Source organism: Oncorhynchus kisutch, linkage group LG16 (assembly GCF_002021735.2).
Source record: "Oncorhynchus kisutch isolate 150728-3 linkage group LG16, Okis_V2, whole genome shotgun sequence".
NCBI classification, from domain to species: domain Eukaryota; kingdom Metazoa; phylum Chordata; class Actinopteri; order Salmoniformes; family Salmonidae; genus Oncorhynchus; species Oncorhynchus kisutch.
The window spans coordinates 8,649,715-8,676,475 of NC_034189.2; the positions used below are offsets into that span (position 1 = coordinate 8,649,715).

The following is a 26,761-nucleotide window of genomic DNA, read 5'->3' on the forward strand; positions in this document are numbered from 1 at the left end:
ACATAAATATTATAATTATTTTTGCAAATTCATAAAAAATAAAAAACAGATACCGTATTTACGTAAGTATTCAGACCCTTTGCTATGAGGAGACTCGAAATTGAGCTCAGGTGCATCCTGTTTCAATTGATCACCCTTGAGATGTTACTACAACTTGATTGGAGTCCACCTGTGGTAAATTCAATTGATTGGACACGATTTGGAAAGGCACACACCTGTCTATTTAAGGTCCCACAGATGACAGTGCATGTCAGAGCAAAAACCAATTGTCCGTAGAGCTCCGAGAAAAGATTGTCAAGGCACAGATCTGGGGAAGGGTACAAAAACAAGTAGCAGCATTGAAGGTCCCCAAGAACACAGTGACCTCCATTTTTAAATGGAATAAGTTTGGAACCACCAAGACTCTTCCTAGAGCTGGCCCCCTGGCCAGACTGAGAAATCGGGGGAGAAGGACCTTGGTCAGGGAGGTGACCAAGAACCCGATGGTCACTCTGACAGAGCTCCAGAGTTCCTCTGTTGAGATGGGACAACCTTCCAGAAGGACAACCATCTCTGCAGCACTCCACCAATCAGGCCTTTATGGTAAAGTGGCCAGACGGAAGCCACTCCTCAGTAAAAGGCACATGACGGCCTGTTTGGAGTTTGCCAAAGGGCACCTAAAGGACTCTCAAACCATGAGAAACAAGATTCTCTGGTCTGATGAAACAGATATTGAACTCTTTGGCATGAATGTCAAGCGTCACGTCTGGAGGAAACCTGGAACCATCGCTACGGTGAAGCATGGTGGTGGCAGCATCATGCTGTGGGGATGTTTTTCAGAGGCAGGGACTGGGATCAAGGATCAACGGAAAGATGAACGGAGCAAAATACAGAGAGATCCTTAATGAAAACTTAATCCAGAACGCTCACAATCTCAGACTGGGGTGAAGGTTCACCTTCCAACAGGACAATGACCCTAAGCACTCAGCCAAGATAACGCAGGAGTGGCTTCGGGACAAGTCTCTAAATGTCCTTGAGTGGCCCAGCCAGAGCCCGGACTTGAACCCGATCGAACATCTCTAGAGAGACCTGAAAATAGCTGTGCAGCGACGGTCCCATCCAACCTGACAGAGCTTGAGTGGATCTGCAGAGAAGAATGGGAGAAACTCTGCCAAATACAGGTGTGCAAAGCTTGTACCTATATATCCAAGAAGACTCAAGGCTGTAATCGCTGCCAAAGGTGCTTCAACAAAGTACTGAGTAAAGGGTCTGAATACTTATGTAAATGTGATATTTCCATTTATTTGTAATCAATTTGCTAAAATGTCTAAAAACCTGTTTTTGCTTTTTTATTATGGGGTATTGTGATGTCATTATGGGGTATTGTGATGTCATTATGGGGTATTGTGATGTCATTATGGGGTATTGTGTGTGGGGGGGGGGGGGGGGGGGGGCTTTAAACAGCTGCATATTTTCAAGATATTAAAGTGTCCACTACAAAAAGGTAAACAATAGGCCTATAACAAATGCAGCACATGGCATTCATTTTTCACATGTAAATCACACTTTTCAGTAGTGCTCAAAGCCTGCCATTCCATGAGGGCAGCATTTTCTTTTTCAACTCGAATCAATGAGCCCAATCAGTCCTCCATGACAACAAAATCATAACCAACAGAGTAAGGCTGGCTAATAAGTCCTTAGTTGTGGGGGTTATGCTCAGGTAAAACCATTTGGATAATCTATTCTTCCATATTTCCAAGTCCTGTTCTTGAAGATCAAGGGGTATAACATTTATAGGAATGACTGGAATTCTGATAGACTTTGGTTTTTAATGTAAATATATAATCACATTATTATATGTAGTAGAAAGTAATGGGCTAGAGGAAGCCTATATAACCAACCCATAAAGTACAATTTAACATCCATATATATATATAATGGCCAGCTATGTAAACTTTAACATTGATTGATCTTGCAATAAATGTCATTCAATTAGTAACATACATGGTTTTGTATTATTCTAATGCCTCTTAAGGGGGAAGTAATCTAAAAGTAACTAAATGTAATCAGATTACGTTACTGAGTTTGGGGTAATCCAAAAGTTACATTACTGATTACAATTTTGTACAGGTAACTGTAATGGATTTACATTTAGAAAGGAACCCAACCCTGAGCATACAGTATAGATGATATCCTCAAAGAGAGAAAAACAGACCACAGAAATAACGCCTTCAGTCAGAAGAATAAAAAGACAATGTGAACAACACTCTTAGGAAAGGAGAGTAACTCCAGACCATTCATACTGTGGGTCTCAGATAAATACATATACTGTACCATGGACTTAATGTTGTAAAACAGTGTATGTAAATAAAGTTTGATTTGATTTGAATGACGAGGAAATGATCAAACAGTACAGAGGATTGTAGGAAATTCACAGTTCTGCTGTTCAAAGTCTGTTTCATTTATCCTTTCTTTAGAAACAGCAATATCTGGTATTTGATTTAGGTCAGGCTGATGTAATTAATACTTGAAATGTAAAACAATTCCAGAAAAGGTATCCTTGCATTTATCCAAGAGTATTTCTCATAAATTCTGACCTAATGCTGCTCATTCATCATGTTGATTTAGTCTTGTATGGAGTAATGATAAACTGTTGCCTCCTGGGGAAGAATAGATTCTCCCAGATCATCCTATACTTATGATAACCACTATTTGTCTACATGTAGTCGTCGTTCTCCTTTACTACTGGTCTGTAGGCTGCCTTGCACAGTAAACTCCCATCCAGCTGGCGGCCCTGTTGTGTTTCTGGGTTCGTCACCAACTAGAACAAAGAACGTCCCAAGATTCCTTGACTAGAACACGGAAGTAGGATTGGTAACGAGTTTTTTATTGTTCCTTGTGTGGAGTAAAGAAAGACATACTTACTAAACTAAATAGGCTACCCATCTCTAATTTTATTAAAATGTCTAAACTACAGATGTTGTGTGTGTTTTTAAATGAGCGTTTATCGGCGGCTGCTGTGGATATTTTTGGTGCAGTTGAGAAAACGGTAGGAGAATACCAGGAGGAGAATGATCGGCTACGGAGACTGCTGCGGAGGACACCAGAGATACAACTATGTCGAATAGGTTCGTATGCAGATACTGATAGCTAGCTATAGTTCTACTTTATTGATACACTGTTAACTGATCACCACTTCATACACGTTTAAGACGTTGTTTTTAAACCTACTGTGCATGGATAAAAACATTGTCATAAAAACAGGAATTTATAAATTAAAACAATTATAGCTTCGCTTCAATTACTGAGAAGTAATTGAAAATGGATTCTAGTTTTTAATTATTGAATTGGCATTATAGTTAACCTAGTCTTGAATTTACTGTCTTAAATTCAAATAATTGACCCTAACCCTGGTGTCTAAAGCCTGTATAGAGTCCCACAGTGGGGGTGTAATAATACCCATAAAACCTAGCGCTCAAACAGGGTTCCAATCGTTTTCCCACCATTCATTTTTCCCATAGGGGATTTTAGAACACTTAACATTTGGACTGCGTTTCATGTTGGCTTACCCCGGTGTGACAGTTTGATAACCATGTACATCTCTCTCAGACAAGATGACTTTTAGCAATATTTTCTTCAGTGGTGGTCGGTGCTGTTTTTTTATGAGCACGGCCTTATTTCTATTAGCATATTGGATGACTGTCATTCATATTCCATTTTCCCAGCTCAATGTAACATTGATAGGTTTAGGTTACTACATGATACTCACATTTTCCCTATAGCCATCATGAGGTTGCAACAACCTAGCATATGAATGAAAGTTTACAACATAGATGCACAGGTTGAGAAACATTTTAGGTGACAGACAGCGACACATTTAATACCGCCATGCAGCCTCTTGCCTGCATCTTAATGATCTAGGGTGTAATTACTAATCCAACAGTTGGATCGCCATGTCCAGCAAGCTAACATAGCATCCATTTTTGTTTGAGTAGGCTAAACTAGCTAGCTGCATTTGCTACCTAAGTAAGTGGAAGTGTTAAAAAAATGAATTATAGCTTTCTCGCTCTTCATTTTTTAAGAAATTAATTTGTTCAAAAGTGATCAACTATTGTCTTTCTCTCTTTTAAGTCAACTACTCACCACATGTTATGCAGTGCTAGCTAGCTGTAGTTTATGCTTTTAGTGCTAGTTTAATTCTCTGATCCTATGATTGTGTGGACAACATGTCAGTTCATGCTGCGAGAGCTCTGATAGGTTGGATGATGTCGTCTCGAAGTTTTCATAATTACTGTGTAAGTCTATAGAAGGGAGGGGGGGGGGGGCGTGAGAACCATGAGCCTCCTAGTTTTTGTATTGAAGTCAATGTATTCGGATGGAAGCTAGCTGTCCTCCAGCTACACTATGGTGCTACTCAACAGAGTGCTGCTGAGGCTACTGTACACCTTCATTGCAAAACAGTGTGTTTTAATCAATTATTTGGTGACGTCACAATATATTTAGTATAGTTTTATCTAAGAAGGATAACTTTAAAAAAAAAATATGAAATTCGCTGTGGAGGATGGGCCTCCCCTTCCACTGATTTTTGGCTTTATTTACTGATTCGAAAATGCTAATTAGCATCAAAATACACATCATGGGAAACTACAAATCCCTGCAGCGCCTGCTCATCTCTAGCAGACACCTTTGCTAACAGGTATTTTGTCAATTAAACATTTGCACAAGACAGTTAACAGAATGTTTCAATTTAAGGAAATGTAGACAATTTATTCATTACTACATTTTAGATAACATTAGATAGTTAATCCAGAGATTCTTACCTTTGCCTCGATTCGGCAGTCTCATGTAGATCATCATGGCATTTGTAGTTCTTTTTGATAGCCACATTAGCAGCTTATTAGGATTTCATTTTGGGGAGTAAATATAGGGAAATATATTGATAAAAGTCACCTTGTCCTGGAGAGATTTACACAGTTATCAAAACGTCATTCCAGGGTAAGACTCCTTATTTTAAGTCATTGTAAAGGGTAAGCCTCCTTATTTTAAGTCATTGTAAAGGGTAAGACTCCTTATTTTAAGGCATTGTAAAGGGTAAGCCTCCTTATTTTAAGTCATTGTAAAGGGTAAGACTCCTTATTTTAAGGCATTGTAAAGGGTAAGCCTCCTTATTTTAAGTCATTGTAAAGGGTAAGACTCCTTATTTTAAGTCATTGTAAAGGGTAAGACTCCTTATTTTAAGTCATTGTAAAGGGTAAGACTCCTTATTTTAAGTCATTGTAAAGGGTAAGACTCCTTATTTTAAGTCATTGTAAAGGGTAAGACTCCTTATTTTAAGTCATTGTAAAGGGTAAGACTCCTTATTTTAAGTCATTGTAAAGGGTAAGACTCCTTATTTTAAGTCATTGTAAAGGGTAAGACTCCTTATTTTAAGTCATTGTAAAGGGTAAGACTCCTTATTTTAAGTCATTGTAAAGGGTAAGCCTCCTAATTTTAAGTCATTGTAAAGGGTAAGCCTCCTTATTTTAAGTCATTGTAAAGGGTAAGCCTCCTTATTTTAAGTCATTGTAAAGGGTAAGCCTCCTTATTTTAAGTCATTGTAAAGGGTAAGCCTCCTTATTTAAGGAATTGTAAAGGGTAAGCCTCCTTATTTAAGGCATTGTAAAGGGTTAGACTCCTTATTTTAAGGCATTGTAAAGGGTAAGACTCCTTATTTTAAGTCATTGTAAAGGGTAAGACTCCTTATTTTAAGTCATTGTAAAGGGTAAGACTCCTTATTTTAAGTCATTGTAAAGGGTAAGACTCCTTATTTTAAGTCATTGTAAAGGGTAAGACTCCTTATTTTAAGTCATTGTAAAGGGTAAGACTCCTTATTTTAAGTCATTGTAAAGGGTAAGACTCCTTATTTTAAGTCATTGTAAAGGGTAAGCCTCCTTATTTTAAGTCATTGTAAAGGGTAAGCCTCCTTATTTTAAGTCATTGTAAAGGGTAAGACTCCTTATTTTAAGTCATTGTAAAGGGTAAGACTCCTTATTTTAAGTCATTGTAAAGGGTAAGACTCCTTATTTTAAGTCATTGTAAAGGGTAAGACTCCTTATTTTAAGTCATTGTAAAGGGTAAGACTCCTTATTTTAAGTCATTGTAAAGGGTAAGACTCCTTATTTTAAGTCATTGTAAAGGGTAAGACTCCTTATTTTAAGTCATTGTAAAGGGTAAGACTCCTTATTTTAAGTCATTGTAAAGGGTAAGACTCCTTATTTTAAGTCATTGTAAAGGGTAAGACTCCTTATTAAGTCATTGTAAAGGGTAAGTCAACACAAAACACAGCCCTTATTTTATTGTAAAATCCCCTATGGGGACAAATGAATGGTGGAAAAACGATTAAAACCACTTCCTTGTTTTGACAGTTAAATTTTATGGTTGTGACTTATACTGTGGTAATTTGGTATTTTATTAGGATCCCCATTAGCTGTTGCAAAAGCAGCAGCTACTCTTCTTGGGGTTCAGGTGTAACATGACATCATCCAGAACATTAATAGACAAGAACAGCTCAAGTACAAAACTACAGAAACCGTTTTTAAAAGGCACACGTAGCCTACATCAATATATCAATACATACACACAAACTATCTAGGTCAGATAGGGGAGAGACACGTTGTGAGGTGTTGCTTTATCTGTTTTCTAAACAGGTTTGCTGTTCACTTGAGAAATTTGCGATGGAAGGAACGGAGTTCGATGCAACAATGGCTCTTTATAATACTGATCGCTTTCTTGAATTTGTTCTGGATTTGGGGACTGTGGTAACCTCTGTATCCAGGCTGTATAGGTAACCTCTGCTCCTCTTCTCTGTCCCTCCAGAACCCGTGCAGCTCTCTGTCTCTGAAGAGGAGGTTCCCCCTGAGCAGCAGCACTGTGAGCAGGAGTGGAGCCCCAGTCTGGGGCAGAAGGACCCAGATACCATGCAGATTAAAGAGGAACAGGAGGAAGTCAGGACCAGTCAGGAGGAAGAGCAGCTTCAAGGGGTGGAGCCTGATATCATAGAGTTCATATTTACTCCTCCTTGTGTGAAAAGTGAATGTGATCAGGAGGACCCACGTCAAGATCCCATACTTGCTGAACACCCAACTCTCAGTCCACTGAAAATGTCTAAACTACAGTCGTTTCAAGAGTTTTTAAATGAGCGTTTAACGGCGTTTGCTGCTGTGGAGATTTCCGGGGAATTTGCGAAAGCAGTAGCAGAGTACCAGGAAGAGAATGATCGGCTACGGAGACTGCTGCGGATCACACCGGAGATAAAACTATGTAGAATAGGTTCGTATGTAGATCTACTAGGTTCGTATGTAGATCTACTGGGTTCGTATGTGGACGTACTGACAGCTAGCTGTACATGGATAAAAACGTGTCTGCGTCACGAAAACCAGGAAGTGATATGAAAGTATGAAAATAGGTTCTAGAATTTACTGACTTTAGAAACAGAAAAAAAATAAGCAGATGCACATTTCTTACATTTTATCTTTCGGTCGTTCAACCTTCATCAGAGCAAATCTCCCCGAACAGTGGGACAGATGAGGCCACTCAGGCTGCGTTTATGCAGGCAGACCAATTCTGTCCCCCCCACCCCCCCACTAATTGGTCTTTTGACCAATCATATATCTTTTCACGCCAGATAATTTTCAGTGCTGATCTGATTGGTCAATTAATGGGAAAGAGATTAGACTTGGGCAGCCTTAGCAGCCAGAGATAATTACAGACACCTGTGGTAATCTAAACTAACCCAAAGGGCCACTTGATGTCATATCAGATAGAACATAACATACAGATGTAATTCTACAAATACAAAATAAGGTGTTTGTATCAGGAACCCATCATCTCAGACAGAACAATACAGACGACAATCTGCAACAAAATTAAAGACGAGTTAAACACACAACACCTCAGTGCTTTCAGGAAATATTCAGACCGCTTGACTTTTTCCACGTTTTGTTACGTTACAGCCTTATTCTAAAATGGATTAAATCGTTTTTCCCTCATCAATCTACACACAATAACCCATAATGACATCACAATACCCCATAATGACATCACAATACCCCATAATGACATCACAATACCCCATAATGACATCACAATACCCCATAATGACATCACAATACCCTATAATGACATCACAATACCCCATAATGACATCACAATACCCTATAATGACATCACAATACCCCATAATGACATCACAATACCCCATAATGACATCACAATACCCCATAATGACATCACAATACCCTATAATGACATCACAATACCCCATAATGACATCACAATACCCCATAATGACATCACAATACCCCATAATGACATCACAATACCCTATAATGACATCACAATACCCCATAATGACATCACAATACCCTATAATGACATCACAATACCCTATAATGACAAAGCAGAAAGAGGTTTTTAGAATTTTTTTGCATATCCCATTTCCATAAGTATTCAGACCCTTTACTCAGTACTTTGTTGAAGCAGCTTTGACAGCGATTACAGCCTCGAGTCTTCTTGGGTATGATGCTACAAGCTTGTCACACCTGTATTTGGGGAGTTTCTCCCATTCTTCTCTGCAGATCCTCTCAAGCCCTGTCTGGTTGGATGGGGAGCGTTGCTGCACAGGTATTTTCAGGTCTCTCCAGAGATGTTAGATCGGGTTCAAGTCCGGGCTCTGGTTGGGCCCCTCAAGGACATTCAGAGACTTGTCCCGAAGCCACTCCTGCGTTGTCTTGGCTGTGTGCTTAGGGTTGTAGTCCTGTTAAAACCTTCGCCCCCTTTGAGGTCCTGAGCGCTCGGGAGCAGGTTTTCATCAAGGATCTCACTCTACTTCAAATCACATTGTATTGGTCACATACACATTTAGCAGATGTTATTGGTCACATACACATTTAGCAGATGTTATTGGTCACATACACATTTAGCAGATGTTATTGCGAGTATTGAAATGCTTGTGTTCCGAGCTCCAACTGTGCAGTAATATCACAATTCACAAATCTAAAAAGTAAAAGAATAGAATTAAGAAATATATAAATATTATGACGAGAGATGTTGGAGTGGCATTGAGTAAAATACAGTAGAATATAATACAGTATATACACATGAGATGAGTAAAACAGCATGTAAACATTATTAAAGTGACCAGTGCTTCCATGTCTATGTTCATAGGGCAGCATCCTCTAAGGTGCAGGGTTGAGTAACTGGGTGGTAGCCGGCTAGTGATGGCTATTTAACAGTCTTGATGGCCTTGAGATAGATGTTTTGTTGAGTAACTCCTGAGTGACGATAAACGCGAATCCAACCATCACCCCTGGTGAGACAAAACCGCGACTTGTCAATGTTGAGCACTTTTTTGCCAGTCCTGCCCATAGGCGACGTTGTTGCCGGTGATGTCTGGTGAGGACCTGCCTTACAACAGGCCTACAAGCCCTCAGTCCAGCCTCTCTCAACCTATTGCGGACAGTCTGAGCACTGATTGAGGGATTGTGCGTTCCTGGTGTAACTCGGGCAGCTGTTGTTGCCGTCCTGAACCTGTCCCGCAGGTGTGATGTACCGATCCTGTGCAGGTGTTGTTACACGTGGTCTGCCACTGCGAGGACGATCAGCTGTCCATCCTGTCTCCCTGTAGCGCTGTCTTAGGCGTCTCACAGTACAGACATTGCAATTTATTGCTCTGGCCACATCTGCAGTCCTCATGCCTCCTTGCATCATGCCTAAGGCACGTTCACGCAGATGAGCAGGGATCCTGGGCATCTTTATTTTGGTGTTTTTCAGAGTCAGCAGAAATGCTTCTTTAGTGTCCTAAGTTTTCACAACTGTGACCTTAATTACCTACCGTCTGTAAGCTGTTAGTCTTAATGACCGTTCCACAGGTGCATGTTCATTAATTGTTTATGGGTCATTGGGAAACAGTATTTAAACCCTTACAATCAAGATCTGTTATTTGGATTTTTACGAATTATCTTTGAAAGACAGGGTCCTGATAAAGGGATGTTATTTATATATAGTTTTAAATAATTGGGTAGCTGGGTAGTGATGGCTATTTAACAGTCTGATGGCCTTGAGATAGAAGCTGCTTTTCAGTCTCTCGGTCCCAGCTTTGATGCACCTGTACTGACTTGGCCTTCTGGATGATAGCGGGGAGAACAGGCAGTGGCTCGGGTGGTTGTTGTCCTTGATCATCTTCCTGGGACATCGGGTGCTGTAGGTGTCCTGGAGGGCAGGTAGTTTGTGCATTGTGCCCCCGGGGATGTGTTTGGCATACCGCTTCACCCTCTAGAGAGCCCTGAGGTTGTGGGCGGTGCAGTTGCCGTACCAGGCGGTGATACAGCCTGACAGGATGCTCTCAATTGTACATCTGTCAAAGTTTCTGAGGGTCTTAGGGGCCAAGCCCCCCGTTGCGCCTTCTTCACCACCCTGTCTGTGTGGGTGGACCATTTCAGTTTGTCAGTGATGTGTACGCTGAGGAACTTGAAGCTTTCCACCTTCTCCACTGCGGTCCCGTCGATGTGGATTGGGGCTCCCTCTGCTGTTTCCTAAAGTCCACGATCAGCTTCGTTTTGTTGATGTTGAGGGAAGGTTATTTTCCTCACACCTCCTCCACCAGGGCCCTCATCTCCTCCACCAGGGCCCTCATCTCCTCCACCAGGGCCCTCATCTCCTCCACCAGGGCCCTCATCTCCTCCACCAGGGCCCTCATCTCCTCCACCAGGGCCCTCACCTCCTCCCTGTAGTCTGTCTTGTCGTTGTTGGTAATCAGGCCCACCACTGTTGTGTCGTCTGCAAACTTGATGATTGAGTTGGAGGCGTAAAGTATATATCCAGAAGGGTTGTCGTCTCCTCTTGGTGAATTGAAGAGAAGACACGCTTACTTCCCTGATGATCATACGGGTGAAGTAATAGCCCCGGCTCTCAAAGACTCTCTGGCATCGTGGAAGATGAGCCTGACAGCGGAAGCAACATGATAAAAGCCCTGCGCTTGAACAACTGGACCGGCCTGCAGTGCTTTGGCCACAGGCTTCACCTCGACATCGGTATGTGTGACATTGGAGAATTAAAGTGCATTCAAAATAGTGATGTTCAGGCCAGCTGTAGGCTAATGTGTTAGTAGTTGTGTCGTTCTGCCAATCCAATAGCAAAGAACCACAGGCTGTTTTAATTATAACAACAAATTAACTAAATTAATACATTTTCAATTAAAATTATATAAAATTATATATAAACTACATATACAAACAGCTAGTGGGCAAACATTCCTAAACAATAGAATAGACATGTGGGTGTGTTCATTTGTTTTGCACAAATAGGCCTTGAATTCAATAGACATGTGGGTGTGTTCATTTGTTTTGCACAAATAGGCCTTGAATTCAATAGACATGTGGGTGTGTTCATTTGTTTTGCACAAATAGGCCTTGAATTCAATAGACATGTGGGTGTGTTCATTTGTTTTGCACAAATAGGCCTTGAATTCAATGAAGAATGTCTTGACCTTTTTTGTTTTTGGAGATAAACAAGAAATCGGGATTTATTGTGAATCATACAAACCTCTGAATTTTTTTAGGCCATATCGCCCAGCTCTACTTGATACCCTGCAGCTGCTAGGACTGAATGAGGATGTATTGTATGGTCCCTGGTAAAAACCTCTGTATCCAGGCTGTTAGGACTGAATGAGGATGTATTGTATGTTGAGGTCCCTGGTAAAAACCTCAGCGTTCAGACACGCTGTTAGAGCACCGGACAAAGAGACGAGCAACAAGGTTATTTTCATCCTTGCTTCAGCTCGGTTTGAAGCATCTGGATGTCTGGCCCACGTACATGTTGTCACAAACACAGCGTAGGATGGAAATCACATGTCATGTGACCACGTCCTTAACACAACCTCTTTTCCAGACCTAGAGTGTCTGAACGCTGAGGTTTTTACCAGGGACCTCAACATACAATACATCCTCATTCAGTCCTAACAGCCTGGATACAGAGGTTTTTACCAGGGACCTCAGCATACAATACATCCTCATTCAGTCCTAACAGCCTGGATACAGAGGTTTTTACCAGGGACCTCAGCATACAATACATCCTCATTCAGTCCTAACAGCCTGGATACAGAGGTTTTTTACCAGGGACCATACAATACATCCTCATTCAGTCCTAGCAGCTGCAGGGTATCAAGTAGAGCTGGGCGATATGGCCTAAAAAAATTCAGAGGTTTGTATGATTCACAATAAATCCAGATTTCTTGTTTATCTCCAAAAACAAAAAAGGTCAAGACATTCTTCATTGAATTCAAGGCCTATTTGTGCAAAACAAATGAACACACCCACATGTCTATTGAATTCAAGGCCTATTTGTGCAAAACAAATGAACACACCCACATGTCTATTGAATTCAAGGCCTATTTGTGCAAAACAAATGAACACACCCACATGTCTATTCTATTGTTTAGGAATGTTTGCCCACTAGCTGTTTGTATATGTAGTTTATATATAATTTTATATAATTTTAATTGAAAATGTATTAATTTAGTTAATTTGTTGTTATAATTAAAACAGCCTGTGGTTCTTTGCTATTGGATTGGCAGAACGACACAACTACTAACACATTAGCCTACAGCTGGCCTGAACATCACTATTTTGAATGCACTTTAATTCTCCAATGTCACACATACCGATGTCGAGGTGAAGCCTGTGGCCAAAGCACTGCAGGCCGGTCCAGTTGTTCAAGCGCAGGGCTTTTATCATGTTGCTTCCGCTGTCAGGCTCATCTTCCACGATGCCAGAGAGTCTTTGAGAGCCGGGGCTATTACTTCACCCGTATGATCATCAGGGAAGTAAGACGTCTGGAGGCAGACATGTTGCAATTTCCAGTAGTCATTTATGTAGTGGACTGTCAAACTTAAGTACGGCTCTGATGTTCTGCTCGACCATAGATCGACTGAGGTGGAAAAATAAGAAACACTAGCCAGCTTCTCTGTCACTCTTTCGCGGGTAGCAGTGTATCATCACGGCAGGGCTTCTTCAGTGAAATACTTGCGGCTTGGCAGCTGATATTTGTGGTCAACTGTGTTCAACTGTGTTACTTAGCAGCTTTTTAAAGCCTGTCTTTTCTGCTGTAAAGATATCTTTCGCGTAGTAATAGGTCACTGCATCCGTTATCTCCTTCCAACTCAAACCTTTCTTGTCATAAGAGAACATTTGAAAAGGATGCGGCTGGTAGTTTGTCTTTTAGCAGACGTTTTTCCCGCATTCCTCCCATTCCACCGCGTGTTTCAGTTGAAGGGGTTGGTTGTACTGCTGCTGCTCGTCGTCTTTCGACACATTTTTACACAGGACATTCGTTTGCTGAACATCAGACCTCTTAAACCCGAACCACTTCCATATTACTGAAAAAACATTGCTGCCCTTTTGAGGGATGATGTTATCGCTACACTTCTCCGGCGTGGTTACAATTTGTGAAAGGCTGTCTCGGGTTGTGATTGGTGGATAACCTCTGTGCACGGCTTGTCATGGAATTGGGACATAATTGGGCTGACAGAGAAGAGACTGCGAGATGCTGCATTTGCAAAACGTTACAACATTACAACAGAACCTCGATTCTTGCGATACAGGCATTTTACATATCACGCTAAAATATATTTGAAAAAATCGATATAGCCCAGCCCTTGTATCAAGACTGTATAGCAAGGTAACCTCTGTACCCAGGCTGTATAGGTAACCTCTGTATCCAGGCTGTATAGCTGGGTAACCTCTGTATCCAGGCTGTATAGCAGGGTAACCTCTGTATCCAGGCTGTATAGCAGGGTAACCTCTGTATCCAGGCTGTATAGCAGGGTAACCTCTGTATCCAGGCTGTATAGCAGGGTAACCTCTGTATCCAGGCTGTATAGCAGGGTAACCTCTGTATCCAGGCTGTATAGCAGGGTAACCTCTGTATCCAGGCTGTATAGCAGGGTAACCTCTGTATCCAGGCTGTATAGCAGGGTAACCTCTGTATCCAGGCTGTATAGCAGGGTAACCTCTGTATCCAGGCTGTATAGCAGGGTAACCTCTGTATCCAGGCTGTATAGCTGGGTAACCTCTGTATCCAGGCTGTATAGCTGGGTAACCTCTGTATCCAGGCTGTATAGCTGGGTAACCTCTGTATCCAGGCTGTATAGCTGGGTAACCTCTGTATCCAGGCTGTATAGGTAACCTCTGCTCCTCTCCTTCCCTCCAGAACCCGTGCAGCCCTCTGTCTCTGAAGAGGAGGTTCCCCCTGAGCAGCAGCACTGTGAGCAGGAGTGGAGCCCCAGTCTGGGACAGGAGGACCCAGAGACCAAACAGATTAAAGAGGAACAGGAGGAAGTCAGGACCAGTCAGGAGGAAGAGCAGCTTCAAGGTCTAGAGCCTGATATCATGAAGTTCATATTCACTCCTTCCTGTGTGAAAAGTGAATGTGATCTGGAGGACCCACTTTGGTCCTTGACTCTTCCCCAAATCCAGACTGTGGAGAACAGAGAGAGAGACTCTAAACCAGTGGATCTCAAACCTTTTGTCACTGTGACCCACATTAAGGGTCTCAACATTCCCTGTGACCCTCCAGGTAATCAAAACAATGCCTCCAGACACAGTTCAGCTGTAAGCAGCTACACAGTAGGACTTGACAGCAGCCCACCATTGGATCCCAGTCCACCATTTGAAAAACACTGTTCTAAACCCAGCACCACATCTAGAAAAACTCACAGCTGTCGTGACTGTGGTGAAACATTTGCTAAAAAAGCTGACCTGAAGAGACATGTGACTCTCACCAAGAACAGACCCAGTGAATGTCGGTTCTGCAAGAAAAGTTTCAACTCCACCTGTAAACTGAAGGCCCATGTCCGACTCTGTCACAGTGGGAAACCCTGTATCTGCCCTTTTTGTGGAATGACCTTCAAACAAAAAGGAGCCCTGTCCAATCACATGAGGATTCACACAGGAGAGAAACCATTTTGCTGCGTTGACTGTGGGAAAAGCTTCAATCGGAAGATGAGCCTAACTGAACATAAACTGACTCACACAGGAGAGAAACCATTTAGCTGTGGTGACTGTGGGAAAAGCTTCAATAGGATGGGGCACCTAAACATGCACAAAGTGACTCACACAGGAGAGAAACCATTTAGCTGCATTGACTGCGGGAAAAGCTTCAATCGGAAGGGGCACCTAACCATGCACAAACTGATTCACACAGGAGAGAAACCTTTTACCTGTGATGACTGTGGGAAAAGCTTCAATCGGAAGGGGCACCTAACCATGCACAATCTGACTCACACAGGAGAGAAACCATTTACCTGTGGTGACTGTGGGAAAAGCTTCAATCGGAAGGGGCACCTAACGATGCACAAAGTGACTCACACAGGAGAGAAAGCATTTAGCTGTGGTGACTGTGGGAAAAGCTTCAATCAGAAAGGGGACCTAAGGAGGCACAAACTAATTCACACAGGAGAGAAACAACATGGCTGCTCCGTCTGTGGTAAAAGATTCACTCAGAAGACGAATCTGCTGAGGCATGTGGATAAAATCCACAAAGGAAAGCAACAGGACAGAAACTGAAAGATGAAAGAACATTAGGACAAAGAGATTATCTGTCAGGCTGTATCACAACTGGCCGTGATTGGGAGTCCCATAGGGCGGCACACAATTGGCCCAGCGTTGTCCGGGAGTGGCCGGTGTAGGTAAGAATTTGTTTTTAACTGACTTGCCTAGTTTTAAAAAAGGTGGGGGAACTTAACCACACATACAAACTCACAGCAGAGATAATTCCTTTCGCTGTGGTGACTGGGCAAAGCTTCATTCAGAAGGCGGACCTAAGGAGGCCTAAACTAATTCACACAGGAGAGAAACACCGTGGCTGCTCCGTCTGTGGTAAAAGATTCACTCAGAAGACGAATCTTCTGAGGCATGTGGATAAAATTCACAAAGGAAGAATACAGGACAGAAACTGAAAGAGGAAAGAACATTAGGACAAAGAGATTGTTTATCAGGTAAGTGAATAAAAAGGCAGGATGTGGATAAATCTCTTAGGAAGCAACAGTGATATGGCCCTCATCAAATATGCAGACGACATGGCTCTGGTTGCTTGCCTGGAGGTCAAGGCCATCTCCAGCTACTCCCAGTTCATTGACTGCCTCTTGACATGGTTTGACAATATCTTAAGACTCAGAATAGTAGAATACACCAGGTCCAATTTAGACATTTGGTTGTGCATCAGCAGTTTGACACTGACAGTCACTCAATTAGCGATGTCAGACCAAGCAAAAACAAGTCTTCAGAAATGTTTGCAAATGTATTAAAAAATGTAACCTTCTTTATTCAGGTACATTCTGTTTCCATTGATAATCCTTGATGTTTCTACAACTTGATTGGAGTCCACCTGTAAACTCAAATGATTGGATATGATCTGGAAAAGCACACAGCTGTCTATATAAGGTCCCACAGATGACAGTGCATGTCAGAGCAAAAACCAAGGACCATGAGTTCGAAGGAATTGTCCGTACAGCTTCGAGACAGGATTGTGTCATGGCACAGATCTGGGGAAGGGTACCAAAAAAATTCTGCAGCATTGAAGGTCCCCAAGAACACAGTGGCCTCAATCATTCTTAAATGGAAGAAGGTTGGAATCTCCAAGACTCTTCCGAGAGCTGGTTTCCCGGCCAAACTGAGCAATCGGGGGAGAAGGGCCTTGTTCAGGGAGGTGACCAAGAACCCAATGGTCTGTCTGACAGAGCTCCAGAGTTCCTATGTGGAGATGGGAGAACCTTCCAGAAGGACAACCATCTCTGCAGCACTCCACCAAATCAGGCCTTTATGGTAGAGTAGCCAGACAGAAGCCACTGCTCAGTAAAAGGTACATGACTGACAGCTTGGAGTTTGCCAAAAGGTACCTAAAGGACTCTGACCAGGAGAAACCAAGATCGAAATCTTTGGCCTGAATATCAAGCGGCACGTCTGGAGGAAACCTGGCACCATCCCTACGGTGAAGCTTGGTGGTGGAAGCATCATGCTGTGGGGATGTTTTTAGCGGCAGGGACTGGGAGACTAGTCAGGATCAAGGGAAAGATGAACAGAGAAAAATACAGAGATCCTTGATGAAAACCTGCACCAGAGTGCTCAGGACCTCAGACTGGGGCAAAGGTTCACCTTCTAACAGGACAAAGACCCTAAGCACACAGCCTAGACAACGCAGGAGTGGCTTCAGGACAAGTCTCTGAAAGTCCTTGAGTGGCCCAGCCAGCACCCAGACTTGAACCCGACCCAACATCTCTGGAGAGACCTGAAAATATCTGTGCAGCGATGCTACCCACCCAACCTGACAGAGCTTGAGAGGATCTGCAGAGAAGAATGGGAGAAACAAATACAAGGTGTGCCAAGCTTGTAGCGTCATACTCATATACTGCTTCAACAAAGTACTGAGTAAAGGGTCTGAATACTTATGTAGATGTGATATTTCAGTTTTTTTGTCATCAATTTGCTACAATTTCAAAATAAAAATCTGTTTTTGCTTTTTCATTTTGGGGTATTGAGTGTAGATTGATGAGAAAAAACAAATGTAAATGTTAGAATATGGCTGTAAAGTAACGATGAGGAAAAGTTGAGGTGTCTGAATATTTTCCGAATGTACCGTGTATATAGAGGTTGGAGCTGCCATACTAAAGCTCCTGTTAATCAGTTGTGGGGGGTTAAGTGCCTTGCTCAAGGGCAGAACAGCAGGTATGGCATCTAGGATTTGATACCAGCAACCACTCACTTGTCCAGTGGGATTGGACCCCTCCGCTTGCGGTCTTGTCTCTCTTAACCACTAGACTACGGTCTTGCCTCTCTTAACCACTAGACTACGGTCTTGTCTCTCTTAACCACTAGACTACGGTCTTGCCTCTCTTAACCACTAGACTACGGGCTTGCCTCTCTTAACCACTAGACTGCGGTCTTGTCTCAACCACTAGACTACGGTCTTGTCTCTCTTAACCACTAGACTGCGGTCTTGTCTCAACCACTAGACTACGGTCTTGTCTCTCTTAACCACTAGACTACGGTCTTGTCTCTCTTAACCACTAGACTACGGGCTTGCCTCTCTTAACCACTAGACTACGGTCTTGTCTCAACCACTAGACTACGGTCTTGTCTCAACCACTAGACTACGGTCTTGTCTCTCTTAACCACTAGACTACGGTCTTGTCTCTCTTAACCACTAGACTACGGTCTTGTCTCTCTTAACCACTAGACTACGGTCTTGTCTCTCTTAACCACTAGACTGCGGTCTTGTCTCTCTTAACCACTAGACTGCGGTCTTGTCTCTCTTAACCACTAGACTACGGTCTTGCCTCTCTTAACCACTAGACTGTGGTCTTGTCTCTCTTAACCACTAGACTTTGGTCTTGCCTCTCTTAACCACTAGACTACCTAAAAACCTGTTGGAGGAAAGTATTGGAGGAAACTCACAGGTCCCCTGTTCAAAGTCTCTTGATGTTTTAAAAACTGAAATTCCTGATTGTTTGTTTTGATGAGAGAATGGTCAGTCTGATGTTATTGATACATAAAGAATATCTCCTTCCAAGAGTATTTATCATAGATTGTCCTAATACTGCTAATAAATTATATACAGTTGACTCCTGATGAGTGCATTTTGTACAAGTGTAAACTCTGTTTTAGGTGAACTACAGTGTTCTTCCAGCCCCAATTCCATAACATTCTCTATATCTGCATTCTCTGGTTTAGTGCACGCTGTCCCATCAGTAGCAGCTGTCAGGAGTCACCTTACCATTAGTTCTGTCTTTTTATTAAATGATCATCCTATATCACCACCCTGTTACTCATTACAACTTACTTCCCCTCATTGTAGTTATCCATAATCACTGGGCTGTACCTTAGTAAAACCCTGTAGAAAAGGCCGTCCTGCTCCCCTCCTCTCTACCCAACTTCCCCTCCCAGTAAGTGGTCATGGGTAACTGCATATGGAGGACCAAACCTGGAATTAGAATTCAATAAATACATGCACACACAAATAGGAAATTGAAGATGAAATCCATGATATGCTGCTGTGCCACACACACACACACACACACACACAAAAAGAACAGATGGAACATTGTCCTTGATGCAGAAACAGGTGAACAGTTATGGAACACTGAACCATTGACTGCCTGCACCAGGTGGCTGTGTTACAAGTGGGCACTGGACTACAGCCATATATACTGAACCATTGACTGCCTGCACCAGGTGGCTGTGTTACAAGTGGGCACTGGACCACAGCCATATATACTGAACCATTGACTGCCTGCACCAGGTGGCTGTGTTACAAGTGGGCACTGGACCACAGCCATATATACTGAACCATTGACTGCCTGCACCAGGTGGCTGTGTTACAAGTGGGCACTGGACCACAGCCATATATACTGAACCATTGACTGCCTGCACCAGGTGGCTGTGTTACAAGTGGGCACTGGACCACAGCCATATATACTGAACCATTGACTGCCTGCACCAGGTGGCTGTGTTACAAGTGGGCACTGGACTACAGCCATATACAGGGGCAAGAACAAGTATGTGAACCCTTTAGAAATACCTGGATTTCTACATAAATTGCTCATCAAATTTGATCTGATCTTCATCTAGGTCACAACAATAGACAAACACAGTCTGCTTAAACTAATAACACACAAACAATTATACATTTGTCTTTTTTTAACACACCGTGTCAACATTCACAGTGCAGGGTGGGAAAAGTATGTGAACCCTTGGATTTAATAACTACTTGACCCTTCTTTGGAGGCAATAACCTCAACCAAAAGTTTTCTGTAGTTGCAGATCAGACCTGCACAACGGTCAGGAGGAATTTTGGACCATTCCTCTTTACAAAATTGTTTCAGTTCAGCAATATTCTTGGGATGTCTGGTGTGAAGTGCTCTCTTGAGGTCATGCCACAGCATCTCAATCCGGTTGAGGTCAGGACTGACTGGGCCACTCCAGAAGGCATTATGTTGAAGCCATTCTGTTGTTGATTTACTTCTGTGTTTTAGGTCGTTGTCCTGTTGCATCACCCATCTTCTGTTGAGCTTCAATTGGCAGACAGCCTAACATTCTCCTGAAAAATGTCTTGATAAACTTGGGAATTTATTTTTCCATTGATGATAGCAAGCTGTCCAGACCATGGGACCGCAAAGCAGCCCCAGACCATGATGCTCCCTCCACCATACTTTACAGTTTGGATGAGGTTTTGATGTTGATGTGCTGTGCCTTTTTCTTCCACAGTGCTGTATGTTCCTTCCAAACAACTCAACTGTAGTTTCATCTGTCCACACAATATTTTGCAAGTATCACTGTGGAACATCCAGGTGCACTTTTGCAAACTTCAGACTTGCAACAATGTTTTTTTTGGACAGCATTGGCTTCTTCCGTGGTGTCCTCCCATGAACACCATTCTTGTTTAGTGTTTTACGTATCGTAGACTCGTCAACAGAGATGTTAGCATGTTCCAGAGATTTCTGTAAGTCTTTAGCTGACACTCTAGGATTCTTCTTAACCTCATTGAGCATTCTGCACTGTGCTCCTGCAGTCATCTTTGCAGGACGGCCACTCCTAGGGAGAGTAGCAACAGTGCTGAACTTTCTCCATTTATAGACAATGTGTCTTACTGTGGACTGATGAACATCTAGGCTTTTAGAGATACTTTTGTAACCCTTTCCAGCTTTATGCAAGTCAACAATTCTTAATCTTAGGTCTTCTGCGACCTCTTTTGTTTGAGGCATGGTTCACATCAGGCAATTTTGTGATTTTTTTATAGGGCAAGGCAGCTCTAACCAACATCTCCAATCTCATCTCATTGATTGGACTCCAGGTTAGCTGACTCCTGACTCCAATTATCTTTTGGAGAAGTCCTTAGCCTCGGGGGTTCACATACTTTTTACAACCTACACTGTGAATGTTTAAAATATGTATTCAATATAGACAAGAAAAATACAATAATTTGTGTGTTATTAGATTAGGCAGCCTGTTTATCTATCTTTGTGAAGATCAGATCAAATTTGAATACTAATTTATGCAGAAATCCAGGTAATTCCAAAGGGTTCACATACTTTTTCTTGCCACTGTATACTGAACAAAAATATAAATGCAGTGTTAGTCCATGCACTGAAAAAGCTTATTTCTCTCAAATATTGTGCACAAATTTGTTTGGGGTGGCAGGGTACCCTAGTGGTTAGAGCGTTGGACTAGTAACTGGAAGTTCAAACCCCCGAGCTGACAAGGTACAAAATCTGTCGTTCTGCCCCTGAACAGGCAGTTAACCCACTGTTCCTAGGCCGTCATTGAAAATAAGAATTTGTTCTTAACTGACATGCCTAGTTAACTAAAGGTAAAAAATAAATTACATCCCTGTTAGTGAGCATTTCTCCTTTGTCAATATAATCCATCCACCTGACAGTTATGGCATATCAAGAAGGTGATTAAACAGCATCATCATTATACAGGTGCACCTTGGTGAGTATTTTTGTATGTAATAAAGTCCTTTTTGTGGGGAAAAACTCATTCTGATTGGTTGGATCTAGTTCCGTGGGTGGATTGGTTGGATCTAGTTCCGTGGGTGGGTCCTCCCCCTCCCAGACCCACCAATGGCTACGCCCCTGCGCAGTCATGTGAAATCCATAGATTAGGGTCTAATTGACTGATTTCCTTATATGAACTGTAAAACTCAGTAAAATTGTTGCATGTTGCGTTTATATATTTGTTTAGTATACTTTATTTAGTCTGATCAGAGGAACAATTCTCATTAACAATGGGCTAAAATGTAGGGTAATCACTGTGCTTGTCAGCAAGAATGCTACTGTTATTCCCCAAACTTATTCTATTATTCCACTTCCTCCCAGTTCTGCCAGTGTAATCACATATTGGAAATCTCTTTTGCCTACTTGTGTCTTTGTAAAGGAATTATATGAGGCTATGTAATTATACAGCCTGTCACGGACAGTTTTGAATAAGTCATACAAATAAGCATTGGATATCAAATGGTTCGGGAATGAAATATAATTTTAGTATTGTGCACATGCTAGAGAGAGATGGTAGAGGGACTCATAATACACATAGTTCGTCTGTGTAGAGAGTATGAACGGCATCTTCGACTTGTAGGCATAAAACCACCTGAATATTGATGTTCATTAGATATTTCAAAGAATGGTTTGAGAAATGAATTGTTTTAACGAGTATTTTCAATCACTTGGTAAACATAGATCTGGGGTGGCCAACCCTCCTGGAGAGCTAGCAGGAATTATAAAATGTTTGTACATTCTATGGACAGAAGAAAACTTCCTGGGGAAGGACCCCCCAGTCTATCATCTAGGGATTGTGCCAGGGGCAGTGCGATTGGTGGGGCAAACTCCTCACTAAACAAAATATTAATTGCACTGTAGCAGTGACAAACGGTGCCCACAATCTGTTAGGGCCGACATAAAGCGGTTCCAACAGCAGAGCCTTGTTTTCAGCACCATGGAGTGAATCCTTACCACCACTACACCTGGCTATCAGCAGAGCCTTGTTTTCTGCACCATGGAGTGAATCCTTACCACCACTACACCTGGCTATCAGCAGAGCCTTGTTTTCTGCACCATGGAGTGAATCCTTACCACCACTACACCTGGCTATCAGCAGAGCCTTGTTTTCAGCACCATGGAGTGAATCCTTACCACCACTACACCTGGCTATCAGCAGAGCCTTGTTTTCTGCACCATGGAGTGAATCCTTACCACCACTACACCTGGCTATCAGCAGAGCCTTGTTTTCAGCACCATGGAGTGAATCCTTACCACCACTACACCTGGCTATCAGCAGAGCCTTGTTTTCAGCACCATGGAGTGAATCCTTACCACCACTACACCTGGCTATCAGCAGAGCCTTGTTTTCTGCACCATGGAGTGAATACTTACCACCACTACACCTGGCTATCAGCAGAGCCTTGTTTTCAGCACCATGGAGTGAATCCTTACCACCACTACACCTGGCTATCAGCAGAGCCTTGTTTTCAGCACCATGGAGTGAATCCTTACCACCACTACACCTGGCTATCAGCAGAGCCTTGTTTTCAGCACCATGGAGTGAATCCTTACCACCACTACACCTGGCTATCAGCAGAGCCTTGTTTTCTGCACCATGGAGTGAATCCTTACCACCACTACACCTGGCTATCAGCAGAGCTTTCTTTTCAGCACCATGGAGTGAATCCTTACCACCACTACACCTGGCTATCAGCAGAGCCTTGTTTTCTGCACCATGGAGTGAATCCTTACCACCACTACACCTGGCTATCAGCAGAGCCTTGTTTTCTGCACCATGGAGTGAATCCTTACCACCACTACACCTGGCTATCAGCAGAGCCTTGTTTTCAGCACCATGGAGTGAATCCTTACCACCACTACACCTGGCTATCAGCAGAGCCTTGTTTTCTGCACCATGGAGTGAATACTTACCACCACTACACCTGGCTATCAGCAGAGCCTTGTTTTCTGCACCATGGAGTGAATACTTACCACCACTACACCTGGCTATCAGCAGAGCCTTGTTTTCAGCACCATGGAGTGAATCCTTACCACCACTACACCTGGCTATCAGCAGAGCCTTGTTTTCAGCACCATGGAGTGAATCCTTACCACCACTACACCTGGCTATCAGCAGAGCCTTGTTTTCTGCACCATGGAGTGAATACTTACCACCACTACACCTGGCTATCAGCAGAGCCTTGTTTTCTGCACCATGGAGTGAATCCTTACCACCACTACACCTGGCTATCAGCAGAGCCTTGTTTTCTGCACCATGGAGTGAATTCCTACCACCACTACACCTGGCTATCAGCAGAGCCTTGTTTTCTGCACCATGGAGTGAATCCTTACCACCACTACACCTGGCTATCAGCAGAGCCTTGTTTTCTGCACCATGGAGTGAATACTTACCACCACTACACCTGGCTATCAGCAGAGCCTTGTTTTCTGCACCATGGAGTGAATCCTTACCACCACTACACCTGGCTATCAGCAGAGCCTTGTTTTCAGCACCATGGAGTGAATCCTTACCACCACTACACCTGGCTATCAGCAGAGCCTTGTTTTCAGCACCATGGAGTGAATCCTTACCACCACTACACCTGGCTATCAGCAGAGCCTTGTTTTCAGCACCATGGAGTGAATCCTTACCACCACTACACCTGGCTATCAGCAGAGCCTTGTTTTCAGCACCATGGAGTGAATCATTACCACCACTACACCTGGCTATCAGCCTTGTCTGTCAGCGAAACAGTTCATTCAGCCTCATTTACTGTATTTTAATCAAAACAATGCTGATATGGCTGCCTTGCTTAAACAAATGTGGTTTCTATTGACAATTGAGTTGTACAAACTATGGCATAAGGGGATGACGAGCTGATGAGAGGCTATCTGTAATTATGATTAAGACATTCATGAGCGAGATACGAGGGTTGTTGTCAATATAACTATTTGTTCAGCACTTTTGAAATGTACAGTAGCAGAATTCAGAACATGGGCCGTTCTTACAGTATTCTCCCTGTACACCAAGTCAGAACCGTAAGATAAATAAAGGGGGCAAATAAGCAGACAATGAAAGCTCTTACAATATTCAATGATTACATTTCACTAAAAATGGGTATAGGCTACGTGTGCACTACCAAGTCAGAACAGTAGGCAGTAGTTATGAGAGGGAAAAGGGACCAATTTATTAGGGTGAGGCACAGGGGATACTAACAGCTTACTACACAACATACACTTAGTATTACTTTCTTAGCTACAGTATACATATCTCCCTGGCATATTACATAATTTATGCAGCAGCATACAATACATTTTTGGATTCACCTTGTGATGTGCTCACTTGAACAGGAAGGTGGGGCGACAATCCTTGTGGGCAAATTTTCTCATCTAACTTTGTCATCAAAGTCCGTCATTCTCTGCATTTATGATGATTTCAAGACAACTGGGAACTCTGGAAGAAAAAAACAAGGTTGAATCATGACGTCGGTGATCTTCAAGTCGGAGCTCCAGAAAGAGGCCCGAGTTCCCGACTTGGAATTCTGAGTTGGATGACTGTACATAATGTATTTTCCCAGTCTGAGCAAATTTTTTCCCCAGTTGTCTTGAACTCACTGAAGTCTGAGATTTCCCAGTTCTGAGTTTCCAGTTGTTTTGAACACGGCAGAAGTCATGCTGGATTGACAGCATGGACAATGTATTCAACCTTTTGGAGAAAAATAAATAAAGACAAGGGTTAAAAAAGGTTGCCAGTAGATTGTCGACGTGATTCATGATGATTGTCTAGCTTGCTAGCTAAGATTTAGAAAGTATGATGTTGACATGATCAGTCCAATCAAAGATACGGTAGATATCACGTGATCTGATGTCATTTTATCTGTGGCCAATGATCTTGAGCCTTCTTGGATGGGCACTTCTAATGTAACTGTATTGCAGCACCCAATGGGCTTGAATTTTTTAACTCTCCCTGTAGATTTTGCGGTGATGTAGTGTCCCCATGACTGACAGAACACTGAGCCAATCGTGGCGCAACTAGAAAACATTACCAACCCCTAAGCTCCGGATTTTCCTCTGGCAGCCCCACCACCACAGAAAGCAGCTGAGCTAGACTGAAACACCTGCATTTTGGAGCTGCCTTACTCGAGGAAGTCAAAAAGAGACCACGGTTGTATGCGGCTTTAGTAACTCAATTATTATTATTATTTTTAACATTGTTTGCAGACTGATATATGACACGTATTAATGCCAAAATAACATGCAAAACAGGCAATCATTATTTTTCTGCTAAACAGTGGGGGCTCAAAACCCCACTTGCCCTGAATGGTGTGTTGGCACTGGCCAGGGGGAAATGAAATCCACATAACAAATATCAGTCCAAGCTTTTTTCAAAAGTTGCCAGCCCTTCGTAGATGTATACTAGCTTTTTATTGCTGTCTAACATTAAAGTGGTTACTCAAGAATCATGTCACCTCCACCTTACCTGACACCCTAGACCCACTTCAATATGCTTACCGTCCCAATAGATTAACAGACAATGCAATCGCCATCACTCTGCCCTATCCCATCTGCCCTATCCCATCTGGACAAGAGGAATACCTATGTAAGAATGCTGTTCATTGACTACTGCTCAGCATTCAACACCACAGTACACTCCAAGCTCGTCATTAAGCTTGAGGCCCTGGGTCTGAACCCCGCCCTGTGCAACTGGGTCATGGACTTCCTGACGGGCCGCCCCCAGGTGGTGAAGGTAGGAAACATCACCTCCACTCCGCTGATCCTCAATACTGGGGCCCCAAAAGGCTGCGTTCTCAGCCCTCTCCTGTACCACCACCTGTTACGGCAACTGCACCTCCCTCAACCACAAGGCTCTCCAGAGGGTAGTGAGGTCTGCACAACGCATCACCGGGGGCAAACTACCTGTCCTCCAGGACACCTACAGCATCCGATGTCACAAGAAGGCCAAAGTTCACCCCGCTATCATCCAGAAGGCGAGGTCAGTACAGGTGCATCAAAGCAGGGACCGAGAGACTGAAAAACAGGCCATCAGTCTGTTAAACAGCCATCACTAACATAGAGAGGCTGCTGCCAACATACAGACTCGAATCTCTGGCCACTTTAATAAATGGACTTAATAAAGGTATCACAGGTCACTTTAAATAATGCCACGGCGATCGCTCATCCATATATTTACATGTGCATATTCTTATTCCGTCC

General features: G+C 42.8%; 1 protein-coding gene across 2 annotated transcripts; it reads left to right on the top strand.

The window, feature by feature from the left end:
- Positions 1-1,757: 1,757 nt before the first annotated feature.
- On the top strand, positions 1,758-18,631 carry LOC109880281 (zinc finger protein 91-like). 2 transcript variants are annotated; one of them, XR_002253666.2, is made up of 4 exons: positions 1,758-3,107; positions 6,835-7,287; positions 14,224-16,009; positions 16,342-18,631. XR_002253666.2 is itself a non-coding variant. In XM_020472502.2 (3 exons), the coding sequence occupies exons 1-3, from the start codon at positions 2,942-2,944 to the stop codon at positions 15,576-15,578; spliced, it is 1,974 nt and encodes a 657-aa protein (XP_020328091.2). In that variant the 5' UTR covers positions 1,758-2,941; the 3' UTR covers positions 15,579-18,631. The 2 variants fall into 2 exon arrangements, 1 of the variants encoding a protein (XP_020328091.2); XM_020472502.2 differs by having other exon boundaries at positions 14,224-18,631.
- Positions 18,632-26,761: the final 8,130 nt, after the last annotated feature.

Bases quoted from the DNA above. Each gene is read 5' to 3' on its own strand.
- LOC109880281 (XM_020472502.2), top strand. From the start codon at position 2,942: ATGTCTAAACTACAGATGTTGTGTGTGTTTTTAAATGAGCGTTTATCG. The intron at 3,108-6,834 runs GTTCGTATGCAG...CTGTCCCTCCAG, and splicing joins GATACAACTATGTCGAATAG to AACCCGTGCAGCTCTCTGTC. The intron at 7,288-14,223 runs GTTCGTATGTAG...CCTTCCCTCCAG, and splicing joins GATAAAACTATGTAGAATAG to AACCCGTGCAGCCCTCTGTC.